Source organism: Fundulus heteroclitus, chromosome 7 (assembly GCF_011125445.2).
Source record: "Fundulus heteroclitus isolate FHET01 chromosome 7, MU-UCD_Fhet_4.1, whole genome shotgun sequence".
NCBI lineage: Eukaryota > Metazoa > Chordata > Actinopteri > Cyprinodontiformes > Fundulidae > Fundulus > Fundulus heteroclitus.
This window is the reverse complement of record NC_046367.1, coordinates 20,604,053-20,624,993: the sequence shown is the minus strand read 5'-3', so window position 1 is coordinate 20,624,993 and position 20,941 is coordinate 20,604,053. Positions and strand designations below refer to the sequence as shown.

The window sequence follows — 20,941 nt, the reverse complement described above, 5'->3', positions numbered from 1 at the left end:
TAAACATACAATTTCTTTTAGTGAAAAACAACTAAATAACTTTAAGTAAATTCTGAAATTTTGTAAATTTAGGGTTAACTGCGATATAATAACATTAATCTTGAGGAAAGAAAATTCACATTTAATTGTGTGGAACTCTAAAATTTACTCAACAATAACAAAGTTATTATGGGCAAAAAGTTACAGAGTAAAACTCAATTTTCGAGCTGTTCTACAATATCATATTGGGCAGAGCTGACAGAAGGCGCAGCTCGGTTTTATCTCTTGTAAAAATGAATCCACCCTTCGACAAGTGTTATTCACACACGACACAGTAGTGTCACCGATACTGTATCTGTGGACATCAGCTTCCTTTTTTGTCATCACTGTCATTTTACAGTGAAAGTAATGTAAAATAAAGAAATTACGTGGTGCAGTGGTGTTTTTGCAGCTCTTAAATGCTCTGTACAAACTTAGTAGCTTTTAAAGTTCACGTATTTACTCCTGAATTCTGATATATATTAAATAAATATATCGGGGGGAAATATATAAATATTTTCCCCCCGAGTATATTTTTTTCTCTCTCCAGCATGTTATTGATTTTGAGCTTATGAAACCAGAATTTACTTGCAGAACTCACAAACAACAACCCCCAAGGGTCCAAGTGCAGATCCCAAAAGACATGCTTCATTAAACAAAAACAAGTTACTTTGAAATGCTATAGGCCACACAAAAGCCACAAAGAAATTAGGTAATTCAAATAACGTACCAAAATATGAGATAACCCATGCGGTTGCAGTAACCAATGCAAAAATTATACTTGTTTTAAATAGTTTGTAAAAATATATTAGCGTATAATATAAGTTAAAAAGAACACCAATATCAGAAAAATAATAGTATATTACTTGTTTAATTTTAATAAGCAAAATATAGATTTTGACTAATCTAATGACAGCTAAAAAAAATGCAACACGAAAATACATTAAATAAAAAAAAACACTGTTTAACAACTAATGTTAAAAAAGTAAGCTATGTATATTGTTGAATGCTGGATCGGCGTCATTCATCTAATATCTGATCCAGCCAAATAGTCAATATGTATCGTATTGGTGGATCTCTCAAAGAAACTTTTAAAATTACAATCTTTAAACGGGTATTAAACATACGTTTCATTAAATTCACATTTCTATATTAAAAAAGTATTCTTTATTGATCTGATGCAATATTCTAATCTTAAATGTTCCATTAGCTGTAAGCGGATAATCATCACAATTAACAGAAAAAAGGCTTGAAAACATCAGTCTGTGTGCAGTCAACCTATATGTACTATGGCTGGATTATATTAAAAATGTAATTTTTAAATAAAGAACACTATGCTCTTCATTCAACCAACATTTTACCAAAACTAAGTCTTAAAAATAAAAAAAAGAACTCTTTGAAGCTTGTTGAAGGAGCTTTCCTGGGTCTGTGTTTGTGATTGGTTGGAAGGATGTAATGACTGTAGTATTACCCTACATGACAGACCAGAATGCAAAAGGTAGCAAAACTGTTCTTCTATTGAACTTTTTATTTAATTTTTTTTTCTATTGAGCCACACATGCATCAATCGATATGTATTGTTATTGAATTATTGTCCAGCCCTAATATATACTATGTTCCACTAAAGTAATGGAGTTACTGAAATAAATGGACTTTTCAATAATATTCTAATTTGGTGAATGGGTTCGTAGATCGCGGACATGCGGCTCCAGAACTACCTGTGGTTCTTTAGCCACTCAAGTGTGGCTCCACATAAATTTATCTAATAATGTCATAAAATGAGCTTTGATTTTATACATAGTACAAAGATAAATGGGATGAATTTATATACAACTTTTTTTAAGCCACAGCCACCCATAAATATGGATTGTGGACAGAAAGTCCATAGGAAAGACTAGTTTTCAGAGATCTTCCATTTGAATATCCATGATAGAATGACGCTAATGGTAAAAATGTCACCATACATATTAAGGGCATCAAGAGCCTAAATGCAGGGTGCTTAAATAATTAGCTAACACTTATTGCATGGCAGGCGATTCTTTGCGATATGCATATTGCGATCCATGATATTGCGATGACGATAAATATGTGATTTATTATGTGGCCCTTTTTCATAGGTACATGTACATGAATCTATGCAATTAAGTTAACCTTTGTGACTCTAAAAAGACATTCAATAGGAGCCAAACTGGAAATGGCGTATTGGATTAAACATGTTGCGAACTCCAGTTTTAGGAGATATTCCGTAACTTCATAGAAGACCCTAAAGAACTTTGAATGTAAGAATGATGACCTCCAAAGTAACAGCAGCCAAATGGACAGAAAGTTAATGGAGTTGTGTGGCTGTCAGCCAGGTCTGGACAGGTCTGCCTGTCCAAGCAAGTTTTGCACTAAAAGCAGATTACAAGATGCTGAAAGTCTCCAAAAACACTGAAATGCCCTAATGGGACCTACTGCATTTTCTTGCCAACGTCTCCACATCATTGCATTCTCTATTACTTCTACCATAAATCAGAGGGTGCTTGAGGAAAATGTGAGACTATCTGTAAACACATTAAAACTGAAGCAGAACTGCATCCTGTGACATGACAGTGACGCAAAGCATACCTTGTAAACCAACCAAAGACTGACTAAGAATTAAGGAATGTAAAGTCCGGGGCTGAGTCAAAGCCCGGATCTTGATCACATTAAGATACTGTGTGACTTGACACGGGCTGCTGAACATGCAAGAAACCCTGCAAACATGGGGAGTAGGGCAAACGTTCCACAGACCAATTGGATGTTTGTTCATATCTTCGGTTTGTATCTTTTTTTTTTTTTTGCTTTCTTTTTTTGCTTTTGTGCCATTAATTTCATTTCCTTTCCAGAAGGGGGAAAAATGGGTCAGTAATATGCCAACATTTTTTTCATAAAAGACTGGATTTTGTTTTGATGGGTTGTCCCATATTTATAACATAAGTGGAGGGGAGCAAAACATGAGAAATAAGTTTTGTTCCCTCTGCAGCATCTCTCAGTCTGCATGTTGTAACACGTCAAACTATAGCCTACTATGTAGCACCACTTGAATATATGCAGACAATCAAAACTGATTGTCTGCATACATAAAATCAGTCAATATATATATATATATATATATATATATATATATATATATATATATATATATATATATATATATATATATGTGTGTGTGTGTGTGTGTGTACTTGATAACTCGATTCAAGGGGACGCTTGCTTGCACCCAAAGCGAGCAGTGCATTCAGCTGAAGCTTTCCTTTAGCAGCAGAGTAGCATAACAGGCAAAGTGCGGGAAAATGTACACAGTAGTTCTCCTCCGGTGCTGTAGGGGGCGGTACAAGCACCTCTAACGCTGCCTGCACGCCACCAATCCCACGAGTTGCAGTGGTGGGCACGGACTCCTTTACTGTTTTGCTTTCGTCTCCTCCGCGCAGACCAATCAGAGCGCGCCGAGGAGAGACACCGCCAAGATCAGATTGTGAGAGGCGCTGCTGCGAGCTGGGCTAGTAGTAACGCAGAGCATTCGCTAACTTGGGAAGTGCACCGGTAAGATGCGTTTACTGACTTGTTGGTCGATCCTCTCCTGCTGCGGTTCAAAGCTGACGTGTTTACTCATTTGCCGCCTGAGTGTTTTGCATTCGCATGAAAACACGGGCTTGACGGAGCTAACGAGGTGAACTTTGAGCTAACTGTAGCGCAGATCCTGATGACAGCTGGGAGTTAGCTTGTCCGCTAGCAGCCGGGCTAACAAAGCAGCGGAAACTGCAGTTTCTCAACCGAGTTAGCTGCTAGCTAAACATAACCAGCTGGTAACTAGCAGATAACTAGTTGTTAATCGACTTTATGAGTTTCGGTTAATGTTTTCTTCTTTTAAAGAAGACGGTATTCGGCTTTTATAGCAACAATATTCACCAGCTACTTGTTTAACAGTAAAAAAAATATATGAAATGTGGGGCATTAGTGTTATATTCCCAAGGCTGTGAAAGGCTTATTTATAAACGTATACAAAGTTGAGACCTTCGCGTTATTTCTAGCTAATCGAATCACTACAAAGTCTGCAACATAATTTCTTAATTCAAAACCAAGAAGGTGTTTTTTGAATAAATTGTTTTTAAAAATGCTCTGCAAGGCCAGTCCAATATTATCGATCAGTTTTGTTGTTTTCGTGCGGCTGGGAGGTGACGCTCACGCGTTTAAAAACAGATTAAACTAAAAAATAAAACATGTAGTTAGAAATAATGTGCATTTCGCAAGTCTGTTGATCTGCAATAGCCGCTCGTTTCAGTTTTGATCCGTAATAGTTTTCGTTTTGCTTTAACCTCGATGAGTTTCCTTCAGACTGGGGCCGCTGAATGCAGCAGCACCTCCTGCCCCTCCTTATGAACTAGGATGGTTTACTCCTTTACTAACATAGCAGCAGTCCGGGGGCAAAAAAGATTAGCTCAGCCGAACACTGTTTTGTCCCTTAATGAGTAATAAAAACCGAGTCGTCGGAAGTTAGCACCGATCGCAAACTACCAGCTGCCATACTTGACCAACAGGCAAATCCTGGCATCACTTGCTGAATTAGCGCCCCCTCCTCCACTAACAAAAAAAACCCTGTAATGTACAAATAAACCCTTCGATTAAATACTTTAATAATAGTAAAACACATCCCCTTTGTGTATTTTTTATTTTTTTGTAATTAAGAGTATCGACATTGCCTAGTTTGTTTCCTGTTCAGATGGGATTTAGACCTCCTCTTCCTCCATTCTCAAAAAGCCCAACAACAAGCCGTCGAAGAGACAAGAGAGTGCACTCGTAAGTGCACAGATTTACCACTTTTAACCCAGTTTATCGTGTATGTGAGGGGGGGGGAAATGCCCATTTAGTATCCTTCCCCCATACAGGAGGGGTGGCAGCTCTTGCCCAGGCGAGGCTGCTGCGGGGGATCTCTGAATTTGTTGTGAATCGGCTGAAAGCGTGCAGGAGCTAGCTGGTAGCAGGCTAGCCCTGAACCTGACGCTCGCTGCTGCTGCTGCTCCTCCTGCTGCTTGCTGCTAGCTGGGGACGCTTTAGCTAGCTGCAGTCAACAAAAGATTTCTGCCTTGCTGTCAACATATGATTTGACGGCCGCTTGTTTCGCGTCCGTGGAGCAGCGCCGTCCGCAGCCACGCAGCCTTCCCCGGCGGAGCCGCGGCAAGTAGTTTGGCGCTGTTGCGGTAAAAAAAAGAAAAGAAAAAAGTTAGCGTGTTTTCGTGACCTGTAGCAGAAGTTGGACGATGCCTCTCCTCCGGACGTGCTCGGTACCTTGAAAGCAAAGGCCTTGCGCTCTCTTAGCGGTTAGTCAAAAGTTCAGAGCATCCAGCGACGGCCTAGTGGGGCTTTTCTGCATGCGAGACGCACCCGGAGGCGTCTCTCCGGGCTAAAAGTTAAACGGATCGATCACATCTTCCGTGTGTTTGGTCGGCTTTAAATTAGATGTTTGGGGGCTAACCATAGGGATGGAGTTAGCTTTCTATGGTGTGCTTCCCAGTCAGCAATTGAACTGGGCCTTAGTTCACAAATAAGTTCAGATGATCCCGTGGAAACATGCTAATGCTCATCTAGCGTGGGGAGGCTTTATTATCGCAGAAATGATAATCCTGAGTAAAACTAGAAATGTTCCAGTCATTGCATTAATTTTTTTTCTCTTTTCTTGCAGGGGGTCTGAATACTGAGTGACATAAAATATATATTTTTTTATTAATCCTGACACAGAGCTCCTTTCGGTCCTGTGGGATCATGGCTAAAGATGTAAGTGTTTATCATAAAGGTATATATGTATGTAATGCCGCCTTGTTGCATGAAGAGCCGCAGTTTTAAACCCACTCAAATTATGTTGCTTGTTTCAGTTTAATTTTCACAAAGGGGGGCCAATCCGGTCCAATATTGGCATCAGACCTGATTCTGATGTAATTCATTGGGTCCTCATTGGATATTAATTGCATTAGATACCAGGCTCAGGGTACCGATGTAGACCGGCATGGTCCTGTGCTGTTGTGGGTCACGCTTTGACTGATTTTGCTCTAAAAGTTGAAGCCTACAGACCAGAAGATTTCTCAAACTTAAATCATTAAATAAACGTAGTAATCTCATAAATTTCCAAGGATTTATCGATATATCGATGGAGATCTTTTGATGATGCCTAAAATGTAAACCTGTGCGGAGCTTCTTTTGGAAGACTCTCTTATTCATACTCAGAGCATCGCTTGTTTTATTTATGTGGTGCCAAATTATAATGCACGTACTCTCATTTCGTATCCAGGTTTAATTTGTAATCAGTTCAGACCAATCAAGGTCATTCCAATATAATCTATTCCAATGATCACATTCAGATCCAGTTACAGTCCAATTTGATCCTAATTATACGCGGCCAGTTGATCATATAATGGTATAAAGTTTTACTCTTTAAGGATTATTCAAATCGTTTAGTGATGCAGGGATCTTTTGCCTTGAGGCATCACTTCAGATGATGTCTTAATATATGTATTTTATGTTGGATTTGAAAACTACGTCTTTTATCAATGTTTTCTGTTAAACAACCCGTCACAGGTGGGGCTTCAAGCATGGCGCCCAGCGATCCTTTTCCTGCCCTTTCTGTACAGAAGTGTTGAAACCTTTGACTAACCGTCTCATCGTTGAGGACAAATAACCGGTTCTGTCTCAGCTGACTTTAGGATAAAGCTATTAAAAGGCGACAGTGTGATGCTGCTCTGTTGGCTAGAAGCAACTCTTCCAATTTTCATTCCTGTTAGGTGTCGGATTTTAAACAATATAGTTTTCTGAAAATAACACAGGCCCACCTAGAAATTGCTGTTAATTAAAACATTGTGCGGTGTGTTAGGAGGAGGAAAGATGCTTAACTTTTTATCCTTAGTGACGGACATTAAATCAGCCTAAACGTTTCCTCATGTAAGTTAGGATAAATGGAAATATTTCTATTTAATAAATGCCAGAATTTCGGCAATTCAAAAGTTTATTTGCACTAAAATGTCCAAGTCTTTAAATAATTCATAAACAAATAGATTAGGATGTGATCGGATTGCTGGGTTCAGATGGGTTAATCTACAACATTTGAGGAAACCCTTGACTCGCCTCCAAAGTCCGTTAAAGGCAACACTTCAACCTTATTGTTTTGTTGTGTGACATCATGGAAACTTCAAAAGAAACCAGAAGAGAGAATGGTGGACCTCCGCAGGTCTGCTTCATCTTAGGGTACGATAACTTCCAGATGCACGAAGGTGACCCGTTCATCTCTTCAGACTGTAAAAACACCAGGGGGTGTCCACACATCTTACCGTTCAGAAAGGAGATGGGTTCCTAGTCCCAGACCTGGATGTTTGGTGTGAAATGTTCTCATTAACTTCAGAACCAAAGCAAGAGAGCCTGTAAAGCTGCAGGGTGACACTGGGTGAGGAAGTGTCCTTATCCAGGCATGGGCTCAAAGGTCATTCGGGGACAAATGATTACCCTGAATCTGAAAGCAAAATAAAAGCCAGTTTCAAAATGCATGTTTGGACAAAGTTCAATTTTTGAGGACACATTTTGTGTTCCCATGAAGCAAAAATTGAATTTTTACCATAATTTGGATTTGAAATCTGAATTTTGTTCTCTCAGTTCAATGACAAGAAAGGCTTTCAGTTCAGAATCATCATCGTTTCATTTGGAGGAAACACAGGGCAGGTCGGCACGTCTGGGAACACCGTCCCACCTGCGAAGTACGAGTGTGGCAGCATCGTGCTATATGGAGGTTTTGCTGCAGGAGGAACTGGTGCGCTTTACAAAATAGACGCCGTCTTCAGGACAGAACGGCAAACCTTGAAGCAAGATCTCCAAGGCATCAGGCAGGGAAGCTGAAGCTTGGCCACATATGGGTCTGGAAAGTGGACGGTGGTCCTGAAAACTGGTTAGAAAGCGTCTTCAAGACAACCTCAATGTCGCAAAGCCCCGATCTCAGTCACGTAGGACATTTTTGGTCCAACAGTGTGTCAGGCGGCCCAAAAACCTGACTCAGTGACATCGGTTCTGTCAGCGGGAACGGTCCAGAATACCAGCAAAGTATGATGGATGATGAAAATGTTTGATACGATACTTAATGTAAAATTTCAAATTTGAAGAACAAGAAAGGAGAACCTCTTATTTGACTAAGAGAAACGACTTCATTTGTCCAAATTGACCTAAAATAGGAACGAAATATTTTGATTTTAATCTCAATGAGACGAAAGGTTGTCCCTTTTTATACAGCGTCTGTGTATAACTGTAGACACTAAGTTTGATCATTGGCACAGGTTTGTGGCTAAACAAATATCGAGGCCCACTTAAAGGAATCATGAGTTGGTTGTTAGTATAAATCTGATCTAAGGTTAGTCTCTGCAGGATTTACTTCACTGCTTCTCAGATGTTTTTTGTTTCCTCCCTAATGCTTGTTTTTTTTTTTTCCTGTGCTGTCTCTCAACAGGCTGGTCTGATTGAAACGAACGGAGAGCTGAAAGTTTTCATCGATCAGAATCTGAGCCCAAGCAAAGGTACACCCCCAAAGCGGCATATTTTTTTAAACCAGTCCGCCTAATCTGCTCCCATATCGTACGTGTGCGCAGACACGCGTGCGTTTCTGTCCCGGTGTATGGCCTGTTGTGTGGAAGCGAACAACAGGGGGCAATGGAGTCTCATCCAGGAGCCGTCCTCACTGCTCGTCTCGTTTCAGGTGTCCTGTCCTTGGTCACGGTCCAGCCTACAGCTGCTCCCAAACAGCTTTTACCCAAAACCCTCGGGCCATCTAACGTCAACGTTGCTGCACACATGCAACATGTGCCACACATGGTGAGTGCGGCTCTGTAGGCCACCGCGACGAAGGACTCACTACGGATTTTTATATATATAAAATTAGTTTTGCTTGCTGCTCCTCATTTAATGTTGTGTAAGCCCCCCTATTATCATTGTGAGGTGACCGGGCAGAGGGTAGCCTCAGGCCCTTGATCCTAAGCTCATCACTTCTATAGTCAGCAGGATTACACCCATCATCTCGTTATGCTGCAGCAATGTATACACAACGGAAATCAGCTTACATATCACCTTAGCGAAGGAAAGGAATAGATCACCTATCCTCTGGAGGCTTCTTCTTATTAATATTAGTAGGGAGGTTATGCACATAAAGGGGAAACAAAGTTTTCCTAAAAAGCAGAAATTGGATCGGTTTGATTCAGTGCGTCTACGATTAAAAAAACAAACAAAAGAAACGACAGACGTCTGCCCAGTAGAGTCCAGCGTCCGTCCTCCTAACCGCTGACCCCGAGGCGTAGCTTCTCCTCAGCCCGACACCAACCTGCAGCACGGTGATTCAGAGCGCATCGGCTCGTAATGATTCACCCGCCGTGCCATCACAGTTGAAGCTGCCGTGCCCAGCGACGTAGGCTGGGAAATATTACTGGCCTTATCCGCGCTTATGCTTCTAACGCCGACGTTAAGTAACCTTTAACAAAACGCTGCCATTGTTAAAACTTTCTTTCTCTGTTTATCAGTTAAATTTTATTTATAAAGCGCTAATTCATGAAGCATGTCATCTTGAGGAACTTTACAAAGTTAAATCAATCATATTATACAGATTGGTCAAAAGTTTCCTATATAAGGGAACCAGTTGATTGTTTCAAAATCCCGACAAGCAGCATTCACTCCTATTTATCTGAGCCTTCACAGGTTTTTTTTTTTTTGTCCTGTGTCGTTATCCTTTTTCTACTGCAATAATAACAAAAAGCGTATCTATACGAGTTCATGATGTGTTCGTGTAGCCCGAGGCCGTTTTTATCTTCAGATCCGGTTGATGTCAACTGTTTAGGAAAGCCTGATTTAACGATTTAAACTCGTTAGCGTTTTGTTTTCCTTTTTAAAGAATGTCCTCGTTTTGAAGAAGATTGATGAATCCTATGTTTACCGCCTCACCGCTGGCCGTTCTGATGCTCATCAGCACTTCCTCTGCCCTCTCTCCCACGCAGGTGATCGGAACGCCGCAGCGGCCGACGGTATCGAACACCATTTTGGTAAACAGCCCACACACGCCCAGCTCCCAGTTCCTCGCTCAGAGTCAGCCCGCCGATGCCTCGCCCTGGTCGTCGGGGTAAGTTCCCACAAGGTCCGGCTAAAAGCCCGGGGGGGGTGTTGTGAAGCTTGAATTTAGTTACTTCAATGCCTTCCCAAAGTATTCACACCCTTTCCATCATGTTACATTGATTGCATGGTGTTAAGAGTTTTCCCTACAGAGCAGCACTTTCTATTGTGTACCTGTGAAGTGGAGGGAAAAGCATGCATGGTTTTCAGAACGCATCCTGCATAAAATGGAACGTATTCGTGTCGAGCCCCTCCCCCGAGGTAATTCCTCGCTGCACCTTGTTTGCTGGAATAACGGCGTCACATCTTTTGGGCTGCGTCCGCACATGAAATTGTCGCTCATTCATCCTATCTCGGTAGCTCAAGCCTAGTCTGGTTGGATGGAGAGCCGCTCTAAACAGCCGTTTTCAAGCCTTGGTGCAGCTTCTTTGATTTGATTTGGATCTGGAAGCGTGCTTTGATGGGAATTATTTCATTTTAGCTCAGGCTGTTTTTAGCGCCATTACCCACTCTCCCGCAGGATTTTGGCAGCTTCTAAAAGCCTTTCTTATCATAATTACCCTCCATCTAGCTCCATCCCTTTCCAGTCAACGCTGTCCCTGTACAGTTTGTCCACATTCGTTTCTTGTTGCTTGGTGCCGCTCCTCCGTAAAGGCCGGTTTTGTGCCGCGCAGGACCGATGGGTGCCTCGTCGACAGGTTATCCCACCTGAGCGGGGGATCTTTGCAGCTCCTCTGGGGTAACCCTGGGTTTCGTTGCTGATTTTTCTCATTAGCTCAGGTGGAGAGCCAGTGTGTCGGTAAGTTTGCGGTTGTGGCGAACTCTTCCTGTTTTTGGGTCAGCGCGAGCTCCGGGAGACGTTCAGAGGTTGGGACGTTGATGCTTTCCCTCGCCAGGCTAGCGGAGGTCCGCCATTCTCTCTTCTGGAGATCCCGACTGGTTTCCTTTGAAGTTTCCATGATGTCGCACAACAAAGCAGTGTGGTTGAAGTGTTGCCTTTGATCAAAATGTTCCTAAAATGCTTTAAACGTCTCCATCAGTTTACCCCTGACCTGTCTACTGTGTTCCTCGGTCACTGTGCCGCCGGTTAGTTCACTTATCTGTGACCGGATTTATTCTGGACTCTTATTTACTATTTATTTATAGAAGAAAAACATAATTTTCATTCTACGCGGCATAGGGCTGAACAATTAATCGCATTTTCAATATAATCGCAATTTTAAAAAACGCAATTTCCAAATCACAGAGGTCTGCAATTTTTGGCTATTTAACAATTAGTGAGTCAGACACGTCCTTTAGGTGTCAGTAAAATGTTTAAAGTGGGTTTGCCTCCACATGGAAGGGAAGACAGTTGCAGCAGTGAGATAATCTAATTTTGTTACATGTTTTAGAGTTTATATAATCATACATAGCATTTATTTCTGGTCAATCAGTTTAATACATAGACTTGCTTGTTGGTTGCACTTTATGTTCAACAAGGATTGATGTCCTAATCAATTAAAAGCTGTTCTCTTGAACATTATTCTGATATATAAAAAAGTGTTCTTGTTTTTAATTAGTCCTTGTTTACAAACATCTTTATTTAGAGGCCATTTTTGTTGCTTGTGGTTAATGCAGAAAAAAGTCAAAATTGCAATTTTGGTTAAAATATATTGTAGGCACAACGCAATTATTTCTGCTCTGAGTTTAGATGCTGTGGGTCATTTAGCAGCTAATCCGCACGGCGAGGAAACAAATTGATTTGTTGTTTTATATATGTTTAAAAAGACATGATAAATTAACTGGGGGGGAAAAAATCGCGTTAAATCGCGATATTATGATAAAAAATCGCAATTAGATTATTTTCCAAAATCGTTCAGCCCTAATGCGGCAGTCTTTTTTTTTTTTTTTTTTTTTGGGAGTTTCTCAAAGCGTTTGGTCATTTTTTTCCCCTCACTGTGTGGCAATGTTTGAATCTGTGGTGACGCGGGGGATGGGTTCTGTCCACAGAAAGCGGGGCAAGAAAGGGGAAAAGAACGGAAAGGGCCTGAGGCATTTCTCCATGAAAGTGTGCGAGAAGGTGCAGAAGAAAGGAGTCACCACCTACAACGAAGTGGCGGATGAACTGGTGGCGGAGTTCAGCTCTGCGGACAACCACGTGTCCCCCAACGACTCGGTGAGTCCCGGCGCCGCGGCCGTTCTCTTCCCGGTGTGATGCAGGTGGGCAGTGTGTGTGCTAGACGAACAAGTTGTCATTTCTCTTTCATCCGCAGCACGTGTACGACCAGAAGAACATCCGGCGGCGCGTTTACGACGCGCTCAACGTGCTCATGGCCATGAACATAATCTCCAAAGAGAAGAAGGAAATCAAGTGGATCGGCTTGCCCACCAACTCGGCGCAGGAGTGCCAGAACCTAGAGGTGCGGCCGCAGGGGAGAGCCGACCCGCCTCAACGGGCGCCGCCGTCGTTTTTATTTATTTTATATTTTTTTTTGCCACAGTGGCGCGTGGTGACCGTTTTATTCTTTGGTTTGCTCTTCAGGTGGAGCGACAAAGACGACTGGAGAGAATTAAGCAGAAACAGTCGCAGCTTCAGGAGCTCATACTGCAGGTGAGTCGAGTGCTAGAGCCAAATCCTGGAGTGGGTCATGCAGATGAAACCTGTTTACTGCACTGCAAAAACGGAACTAAAAATGAGTAAAGTTTTCTTAAAATGAGTGTATCTGTCCTTGATTTGAGTGGGTAAATAAGTTTATCTGTCAATGGAATGTGATTTTTGCACTTAAAATAGGAACAACTCATCTCCATCATCTTATTTCAAGTGCAGCATGTCTAATTATCTTATTTTAGGGGTCAAAATACTCACTCCATTGGCAAAACATCTTATTTACCTGCTCAAATCAAGGACAGATACACTAATTTTAAGAAAACTACTTATTTTTAGGTCAGTTTTTGCAGTGTGATGCTACGGTGGAAAGCAATACATTTCCTCTATTTGTTTTAGACTCAGACTTAGACAACTGTTTTTGTCATCCTGCATGCACAGAGTGCGTAAAGATTGGAAAATCACGGTAAAATGCCGTAAATTACAGTGTCCATTTTGTGTCTTCAGAAATTCAGAGTCCAGCTTGCAGAAAGCTGGACTCTGAACTTCTGAAGACATCAAATGGACACTGTAATTTAATGAAATTAACTGCTCTTTACTTACTCTTAAATAAGCAGTGTAAATACAAAAAGCAGCACGGTTGCTGCCTAACCTGTTGAAGCACCACATCACATGACTGTAAGCTAAAAGATTTAAAGAAAGGCAACACATCTTGCCCCGATCTTAAGAAAAATAAGACGGATGAAACCTGGGATGGCTTGCGAAGCTCTAGGACAGGGGTGTCAAACATACGGCCCGCGGGCCGGATCCGGCCCGACGAACAATTTAGTCCGGCCCTGTGGCTAAATGCATTATCATTATTAAAAAAAATCCAGTGTCCTGTCTGGCAATGTGGCAATAAGAATTGTTGTCTTAATGCCAAAAAGATCTCATCAGATTTGACTTTCACAAGTGGAGCAGAACGGCTTTTGCCATAGTGCTCCGCTTGATTTATGAATGTGAATAGTTTTATTATGATTCATGCGGGGAATATCTGAAATGATATGGACACTACAATGGGAAAGTAGGAGAGGAAAGGAAGAACAAGAAGAAAAAAAACAAAAGGTGAAAGAAAGAGGAGATAAAAGGAAAAGAATGATAAAACAATTATTGAAAAAAACATGTACTTCGTTTAATTGAAAATATGCAGTTCCTATATTGTCCGCTGTGTTTTAATCAGCAGATTAAGCTTCAGGTGTGGAAAAATTTAAATCATTTCTTAATTTTTATCTGTTTGATGTATTTTGTCATGCAGGACAGTGTTTTTAAGTTCCCAAAAAAGTGAATAAATGTTTTTCAACATTGTACAATCACTGTGATCAGTTCTTATGCATAATGCAAAAGTAAATGAGTAAAAGTATTGTTGAAATTGCACATACTTTTCTTAAAAATGCTGAGGTTATTCATAATATATTGTGTAAAAGTGAAATTAATTTAATATAAAAACCAACAAGTCCACTTTTATTAGTTCTATTTAATCTTGCAATGAGTTTACTCGTGTGGCCCTCTTGAGATCAGATTAAGCTGTATGCGGCCCCTAAACAGAAATGAGTTTGACACCCGTGCTCTAGGACTCCAGTTGAATACAGTGAGATTCCTTATCCACAAATGGAGAAAACGTGGAACACCGAGGAACCCGCCCAGGAGTCCACTGACATTAGAGAGAGCCTTTATGACCGATCCAAGATGGCAGAACAAGAACTCGCAGCATCTAAAGCCTCATTTCATTACTTGGATGAGTTGCTATAAGGAGTGGATGATTAGTGGATACCAGAAAATCCTGATGGAGGAGGTCTGGTCATCAGCTCAGTTTTATTAAGGTTGGGGTGGTCTAGTCCAAGACTGGACTAAAACCCACTGAGATTTGTTACAGTAAACAAGCCAATCCTCTGTCTGCCTCCTCCAGACTCGTTACCAGAATCAGTCAGTTTCCAATCTCTCCAGAAGCGTTTAGTGAACTATCTGCAGAACAGAGAGGCTTATTTTGGGGAAAAGAGGAAATGGATTTCTGTAGTGTGTGACTAAAAGGTGGTACAAGCATGTTTTACAATGGTGTGAAATGAAACAAAGCTCTTCTACGCAGAGCTTTGTTTGCCTCCCTGATAAAAATCAAACCCCATAATAACGAGAAACACGGCGGGCGCTTAACGGTTGGTGTTTTTGTGTCTTTACAGCAAATAGCCTTTAAGAACCTCGTTAAGAGGAACAAAGAGACAGAGCAGCAAGCGAACAGACCCCCGCCTCCAAACTCCATCATCCACCTTCCGTTCATCATCGTCAACACCAGCAAGAAGACCGTCATCGACTGCAGCATCTCCAACGACAAGTACGTGACCTTCAGCTTCAGCTAGGAGAGAAAAACGTTGCAGTAAGGCGACTCTGGTGCGGGCCGCCCACGTTCACAGGCAGAGGGGGGGGGGGGGGGGTTTCAGCGAATCCTCTGGTTCGCTGAAACCGAAACAAGACTTTCTGGCCTTAATTTCAACCATCGTGTCTGGAAAAAGAGGGCCAGTGCACCTCACCTGGCTAACGCTATCCATGCTGTGTAAAGCATGGTGGTGGCAGCGGCACCTGCGGGGATGTTCCTCTGCAGCAGGGGCCGTGCATGAGTTTAGATGACAGCAGCCAAGTTTTTGGAAGTTCTTCCAAGAAACCAGCTAAATCCATTAGAACATGGCAGGAAAGATCTCATCAATATCCGGACCTAACCTGACCGTTTATGAGGAAAAATGCTAGAAAAAGACAGAACAGATCCAAGAGGAGCTGAGACTGTGATTGCTGCCAAAGGTGCTTAAATAAAGGATTAAGCCACGGGTGGGAAGATTTACCTAATTATGTTTACATTTTTACATTTTTTTTATAGATGTGCTGCAATAACACGAAAAAGAAGTTAAGGCAAGGTGCGGCGTAGCTTCTTCTGCACAGCTGGAGATGTAATTTTCACCGTTGTAGTTCCTATAACAAGTCAAAATATAAAACAACTATATCCAACTTTATATTTGAGGGGAATAAGTTCTTATTTATAGTTGTTGGATTGAGAAATAATTTATTTCAGCTGTAACCGAGCCTCAAGAAGCCTTTCTGTCCTGATTGATAACGACGTTGTGATGGATCAGAAAAGGCGTCGCCTTGTATGAGAGAAATGTTATCGTCTTAAAGGCATTTTATATCAGGCATTAATGTGCTTATTGCTAACAGCTGTTTCCTGATAATGCGCGTTTCATCACAGATGGAAATACATTTTAATATTTTGAGCTTCTTGTTATGACTCTCTATAATATTCAGCGTCTGTTATATAAGCTTCTTAATTTTGAGTCTCTGCTTTTGTGTTTTCTCTGACTTTAACACCTCGGCTACACTGAGTATTGGTCAGTCTTGTCAAACAGTAACAGCTTCTACTAAGGTCTCTAAAAAGTTATTTGTGACATCAGCTTCATTTGCTGGAGAAGATTCGTTACAGAAAGCAGAAGGTTGCTGAATTAAGGCGTTGCTCAGTTATTAGGGATTTTAGCCAGTGTTAAAAAAAACTGTTTTTTTTTTTTGTTCATGAGTTACAACTTTTTCCTGTTTTAATAATTCGTTTCATTAATTAAAATCCTTCTGAATTTGCTAATTGTTTTTACCCTCTTGTTTTTTGTGTTTAAATGTTAACTTTTAATAGAGATTCACTGAGAAAGTAGCTGTAATTGGGCAATTTTTTTTTTTTATTCTGAGTTGCCCCAATGGGCCGGAAACTAAAAGATCCATTCTTCCATCAGTGATTGCACCGTGTACAAGTGTTACCAGGCTTGTCAACACTCTTCAGTGTGGAAGTTGCTGCTGTAGGAGTTGGCTTATTTAAGCAATTTTTAAAGGAGCATAGCGCGTGTTCCAGAGTTTTTGCAGAAGTCTGCCCCCTCTGGCGACAGGTTGAAATGACATCCGGTGTTGTGCAGGACTAGAGGAAAAGCAGATGCCGCTGCGACTGCACAGGTCTTTCGTTTAGAGGCGTGATGTCATCTGTGGTAGTTCGCCCGTGTTCTCTGGCTAATGCGTGAGAACTAGTGTTGCACCGATACCAGTATGGGACAGGGCTCCGATCCAGCACTAAAATGGTGGTATCGGTATCGGCGAGTACCAACAAATAGGGCACCGATACCATTTTGATGTTTGTATGTCACTTGAACGCAGCCTTCTCTCTCCTGACTAGTATTATACATGTTATATAAGTTCATGAAAGTTGCACTATTTTGGCCTTTGAGAGCCAAAAGTTTATTCAACTATTGTCACCCATTCCAGGTAGGCAATAATAAGTTCTACTACCCTAAGTAGTATGCAGTTCTTCATATATACACACACATCAATATCAAACAGATGGTATCGGTATCGGCCAATACTGCACAGCCTGGTATCGATATCGGGGCCAAAAAATGGTGCATTGGTGCAACACTAATGAAAAAGATAACGAAATGTTACTACTACTAATGGGATTACACAATGAGCTAAGAACAGATTTCACTTGTGACTTCAAACTAACTTAAAAAAAAGTAAATGAATAAATTAAAGTGTCTCATCTTATGGTTACAAAAAAGTTTCCTCTTTATAATATCTTGACAATATATGTTCCTAAAGGTATATCCAGCATTGCATGCTTGTCATTTCATGGAACCCCAGTGAGTGCATTGGCCAAAAGAAATTTTGATTTATTTATCCCCCCCCAAAAAAAAAAAAATGAAATCTCCAAAAAGTTTTAAATGATATTAAATAGATTTTTCCACCCAGCCGTACTTTGAACCTTTGGCAGCTTAGGCACCAGCTGGATTTGTCGATGTTGGCAGCTCGTCTTTGGTGGAAAACTCACATTTGAAACAAGCTAAAAAAGCATCATATAGGCTGAGCTTCCATTTAATTTCAATTCCACCCCTTTGCTTTTTTTTTTTTTTTTTTTTACATCAGCGCCCTTTAACTCCAAAGTGGGAAAACTCAAGGTTTTACCACGTCTCCCGTTCTTCTCCTCCTCTCCAGGTTCGAGTATTTGTTCAACTTTGACAGCATGTTTGAGATCCACGACGACATCGAGGTGCTAAAACGGATGGGCATGGCCTGCGGTTTGGAGGTGGGGAAGTGTTCTCCCGAGAATCTGAAAATCGCACGGAGCCTGGTGCCAAAAGCCCTGGAACCCTACGTTATAGGTAACTCCATCATGATCCTTCTGAGAGGAACGTTTGTCGGACTTCTGCTAGGGCTGGGCAATATGAATTATAAAATAAATGTCCGATTTTATCATACCAAATCCGATTAATCAATTTTTTTTTATTTCCGCCTTTTTGTTTCATAAAAAGAAATTAAAGAAATTATTTTAAAACCTTGCTTTTATGTCAAGCATTTCGTCAGGGAGTTAACCTGAATTCAAAGTGCAACTAAAAACAAGCTGTGAAACAAGATGGCAGCCGCGCCATTATAAACAATGAAAATATAACAAAACATTTGCTGCTAGTGGTATTACACATTGAGCTAAGAACAGGCTTCACTGCACTTGTGAACTTCAAACTAAGTTAAAAAAGTAAATAAGTAAATGAAGTACCTCGTATTATGGTAAAAAAAAGTTTCCACTTAACAATATTTTGACAATACATTTGCCTAAACATATATTCAGCATCACATGCTGTTCTCTTCATGGAAACCCAATGAGTGTATTGGCAAAATAAAATCCAGATTTTCCAAAAATGAAACCTTAAAGAATTGTAAATTCGAATTAATCGATTAAATCGATTTATCGCCCAGCTCTAAGTTGTGCCACGTACAAATGTCAGAACCGCCGTTTAGAGGAAAATGAAACAAAAAGGATTTCTTTGGGGAAATGTTTTCTTTGACGGCAAGTTGTATAAAGAATCTTTCAGAAGTCGTCATTTATTTACTGTGTTCTTCTCATCATCTTAAAGAGATGGCAAAGGGCCCCATCAGTAACGTCTACATCACCGGAGGCTCTGCGGCCAACGGCGCCCGTTACACTGCAAGGTGAGAGGTGAAGCTGCTGAAGCAGGTAGCAGATCTTATGTGCGTGGACTTTTATATAAAACTGTCATCCTTGCCGCCTCGCAGTGACGGCTGCACCGACGGCACCATGGCGTCCAGCTCCAACGACTCTCACTACAGCGGGTCTCGCGTCGAGACCCCGGTTTCTTACATGGGCGACGACGACGATGAGGATGAGTACGAGGAGAACGACGACGAAGACTAACCCCCTCCCCGAGCTCGCCACTCCAACGAGCACAGTCCTTCAAACCACGGTCACCATGGGAACTGAATCTCCCTTTTTGTGTGTGCTTCTTGAACCCCCCCACCCTCCACCCCCTCCCTGTCCTATGCCTGTGTTTCTGTCTGGCTTTCTCAGGGCTGTAGATGAATTCTGAAGAAGCAGAGGCGGCGTTTGCATCCGTATCGCTCTGCGCCCGAATCACGCGCGACCGCACCACAGCTCTGGGGAGGTGCGATCCAAGGGAACTGTAGTTTTTTTTATTTTTTTTTTATTGTTTTTTTTTTTTTTTTGTTTGACTCGGCCACCTTAAGTCTTCGTACGTCTAATCCTCTTTTTCAATAAGCCATCCCAATACAAAAACACACTGCTGTTGGAGAATGTAAAATGTACCTGTTGAAATAGTTACTCCTTATTATTTTTTTGCTATTAACCTTTAGCAGACAGACATTATGATCAAAATGTTCCTAAGATGTCTGCGTTAACATGTTAACATGTGTTAGTACGCCAGCGCGGGTCTGGAGCGGCGTCCCAGGTCGGGACTCCGTCCGACCCGTCAGTACGGTGTATTTTTTATTTTATTTTTTTGTTTGTTTTTGGTTTTGTTTTGTGTTCTTCGCAATGATTTGAACTAGTTTCCCGTTGAGTTGGGTTGCCTTTCCTCCTGTTCAGTAGGCAGCTGCTTTCCGATCCTGTTTGCTAGTTTTCGTTTTGTATCTGTTTTTGTATTCTGGAGTTGAGGAACTTTTCACCAATGCCCTGTTGACGCCTCGGTAGTGTTTACAAACATGGCAGCAGCGAGGTAACGACGCATAACCCAGGCTCCTGATAGGTAAATAAGCTTCGTTTGTTAATTAAGTATATAAATCCTACGGAGGTTGTAGCTTATAGTATCCTTTTAGAGGCCAGTGGTTAAGATAGACCTTTCAAAAATGATTAATGTAACACGATGTGTGGTTGTATAGATCTTTGCGTATTCCCTTCAAAGATCTCCCTTTTAAAACTGAGCAACACGTGTACTGACTCTTCCAAATACCTTTTTCTGTAATCTAATATAAGTTTGCAAATTAAAATATAGATTGTTTTAATAAGTCTGCATCAACCGTCTTTGTTGGAAGCGGAGACGCTGAGGTTGAGTTGCTGGATCCTGCATCCCGGTTTCACATCTTAAAGGACTAAGCGACGTTTCTGAATAAATTTTCAACAAGTTGCACAATTTTAATCAACTCGTGTCAAGGACAGTTGTCATTTTAGAAATGTGGTTATTACATCGCTATTTACCCATTTCCACTTCATACCTGTACAGTTTTTTTTCTGTCTGTGCATTTAAACTACGGTGTTGGAGTTTTTTCTTTTTTTTTAGTCAAATGTTTTCATGGAACATGGAGGTAAAGTGTCATAAAATCCAAAGATCTGTCTAATTCAGTTAGTTTAATATTAACTTTACACTTTGCTACACACACAGCATTTATTTTGGTTTTAGCACTTGCTGAAGCCAATTGGCTCTTATGAGAAATTTACTCCTTAATGAGTCTTAATATTTAAGTAAGGTATGTGGTTAAAATTTTATTATAGCTCACTGAGTAAAATATAGGGAATTGCTTCGAGTTGTCAGGTGTCAAAGCAACTATAGTGGTGTGAAAAAGGGGTTGCCCCCCCTTCCTGTTTTATTTTTGGGGGGATTTTTCACATTGGTCTTGTTTCAGACAACACAAGTAAACACAAAATCCAGTTTTCAAATGAAGGTTTTTAAGAGGAAAACCCTCTTAAAACTAATATATGATAAACTAATATAATTAGTTTATCATATCTGGGATCATCATGTCTAGCCGCACCCAGCCCTGATTACTGCCACAACTGGTTTCAGTAACGACATCGCTTAAATCAGACCTGCCCGACAAGGTGAAGTGCACCAAAAGGTTCTC

General features: G+C 41.0%; 1 protein-coding gene across 2 annotated transcripts; it reads left to right on the top strand.

Annotated features, from left to right (window-relative positions):
• Positions 1–3,455: 3,455 nt before the first annotated feature.
• tfdp1a (transcription factor Dp-1, a) lies at positions 3,456–20,238 on the top strand. 2 transcript variants are annotated; one of them, XM_036139143.1, is made up of 13 exons: positions 3,464–3,582; positions 4,760–4,836; positions 5,720–5,811; positions 8,516–8,582; positions 8,762–8,877; positions 10,047–10,168; positions 12,148–12,313; positions 12,411–12,557; positions 12,680–12,748; positions 14,956–15,107; positions 17,786–17,952; positions 18,703–18,778; positions 18,863–20,238. In XM_036139143.1, exons 3-13 carry the CDS (start codon positions 5,800–5,802, stop codon positions 18,999–19,001), a joined length of 1,233 nt encoding a protein of 410 aa, XP_035995036.1. In that variant the 5' UTR covers positions 3,464–3,582; positions 4,760–4,836; positions 5,720–5,799; the 3' UTR covers positions 19,002–20,238. The 2 variants fall into 2 exon arrangements, with proteins under 2 accessions (XP_012719869.1, XP_035995036.1); XM_012864415.3 differs by lacking the exon at positions 4,760–4,836 and having other exon boundaries at positions 3,456–3,582.
• Positions 20,239–20,941: the final 703 nt, after the last annotated feature.

What these genes read in the sequence shown, in the direction of transcription:
- tfdp1a (XM_012864415.3), top strand. An exon ending in TTCAGGAGCTCATACTGCAG is followed by an intron (nt 12,749 to 14,955) that starts GTGAGTCGAGTG and finishes GTGTCTTTACAG; the next exon opens with CAAATAGCCTTTAAGAACCT. An exon ending in CCTGGAACCCTACGTTATAG is followed by an intron (nt 17,953 to 18,702) that starts GTAACTCCATCA and finishes ATCATCTTAAAG; the next exon opens with AGATGGCAAAGGGCCCCATC.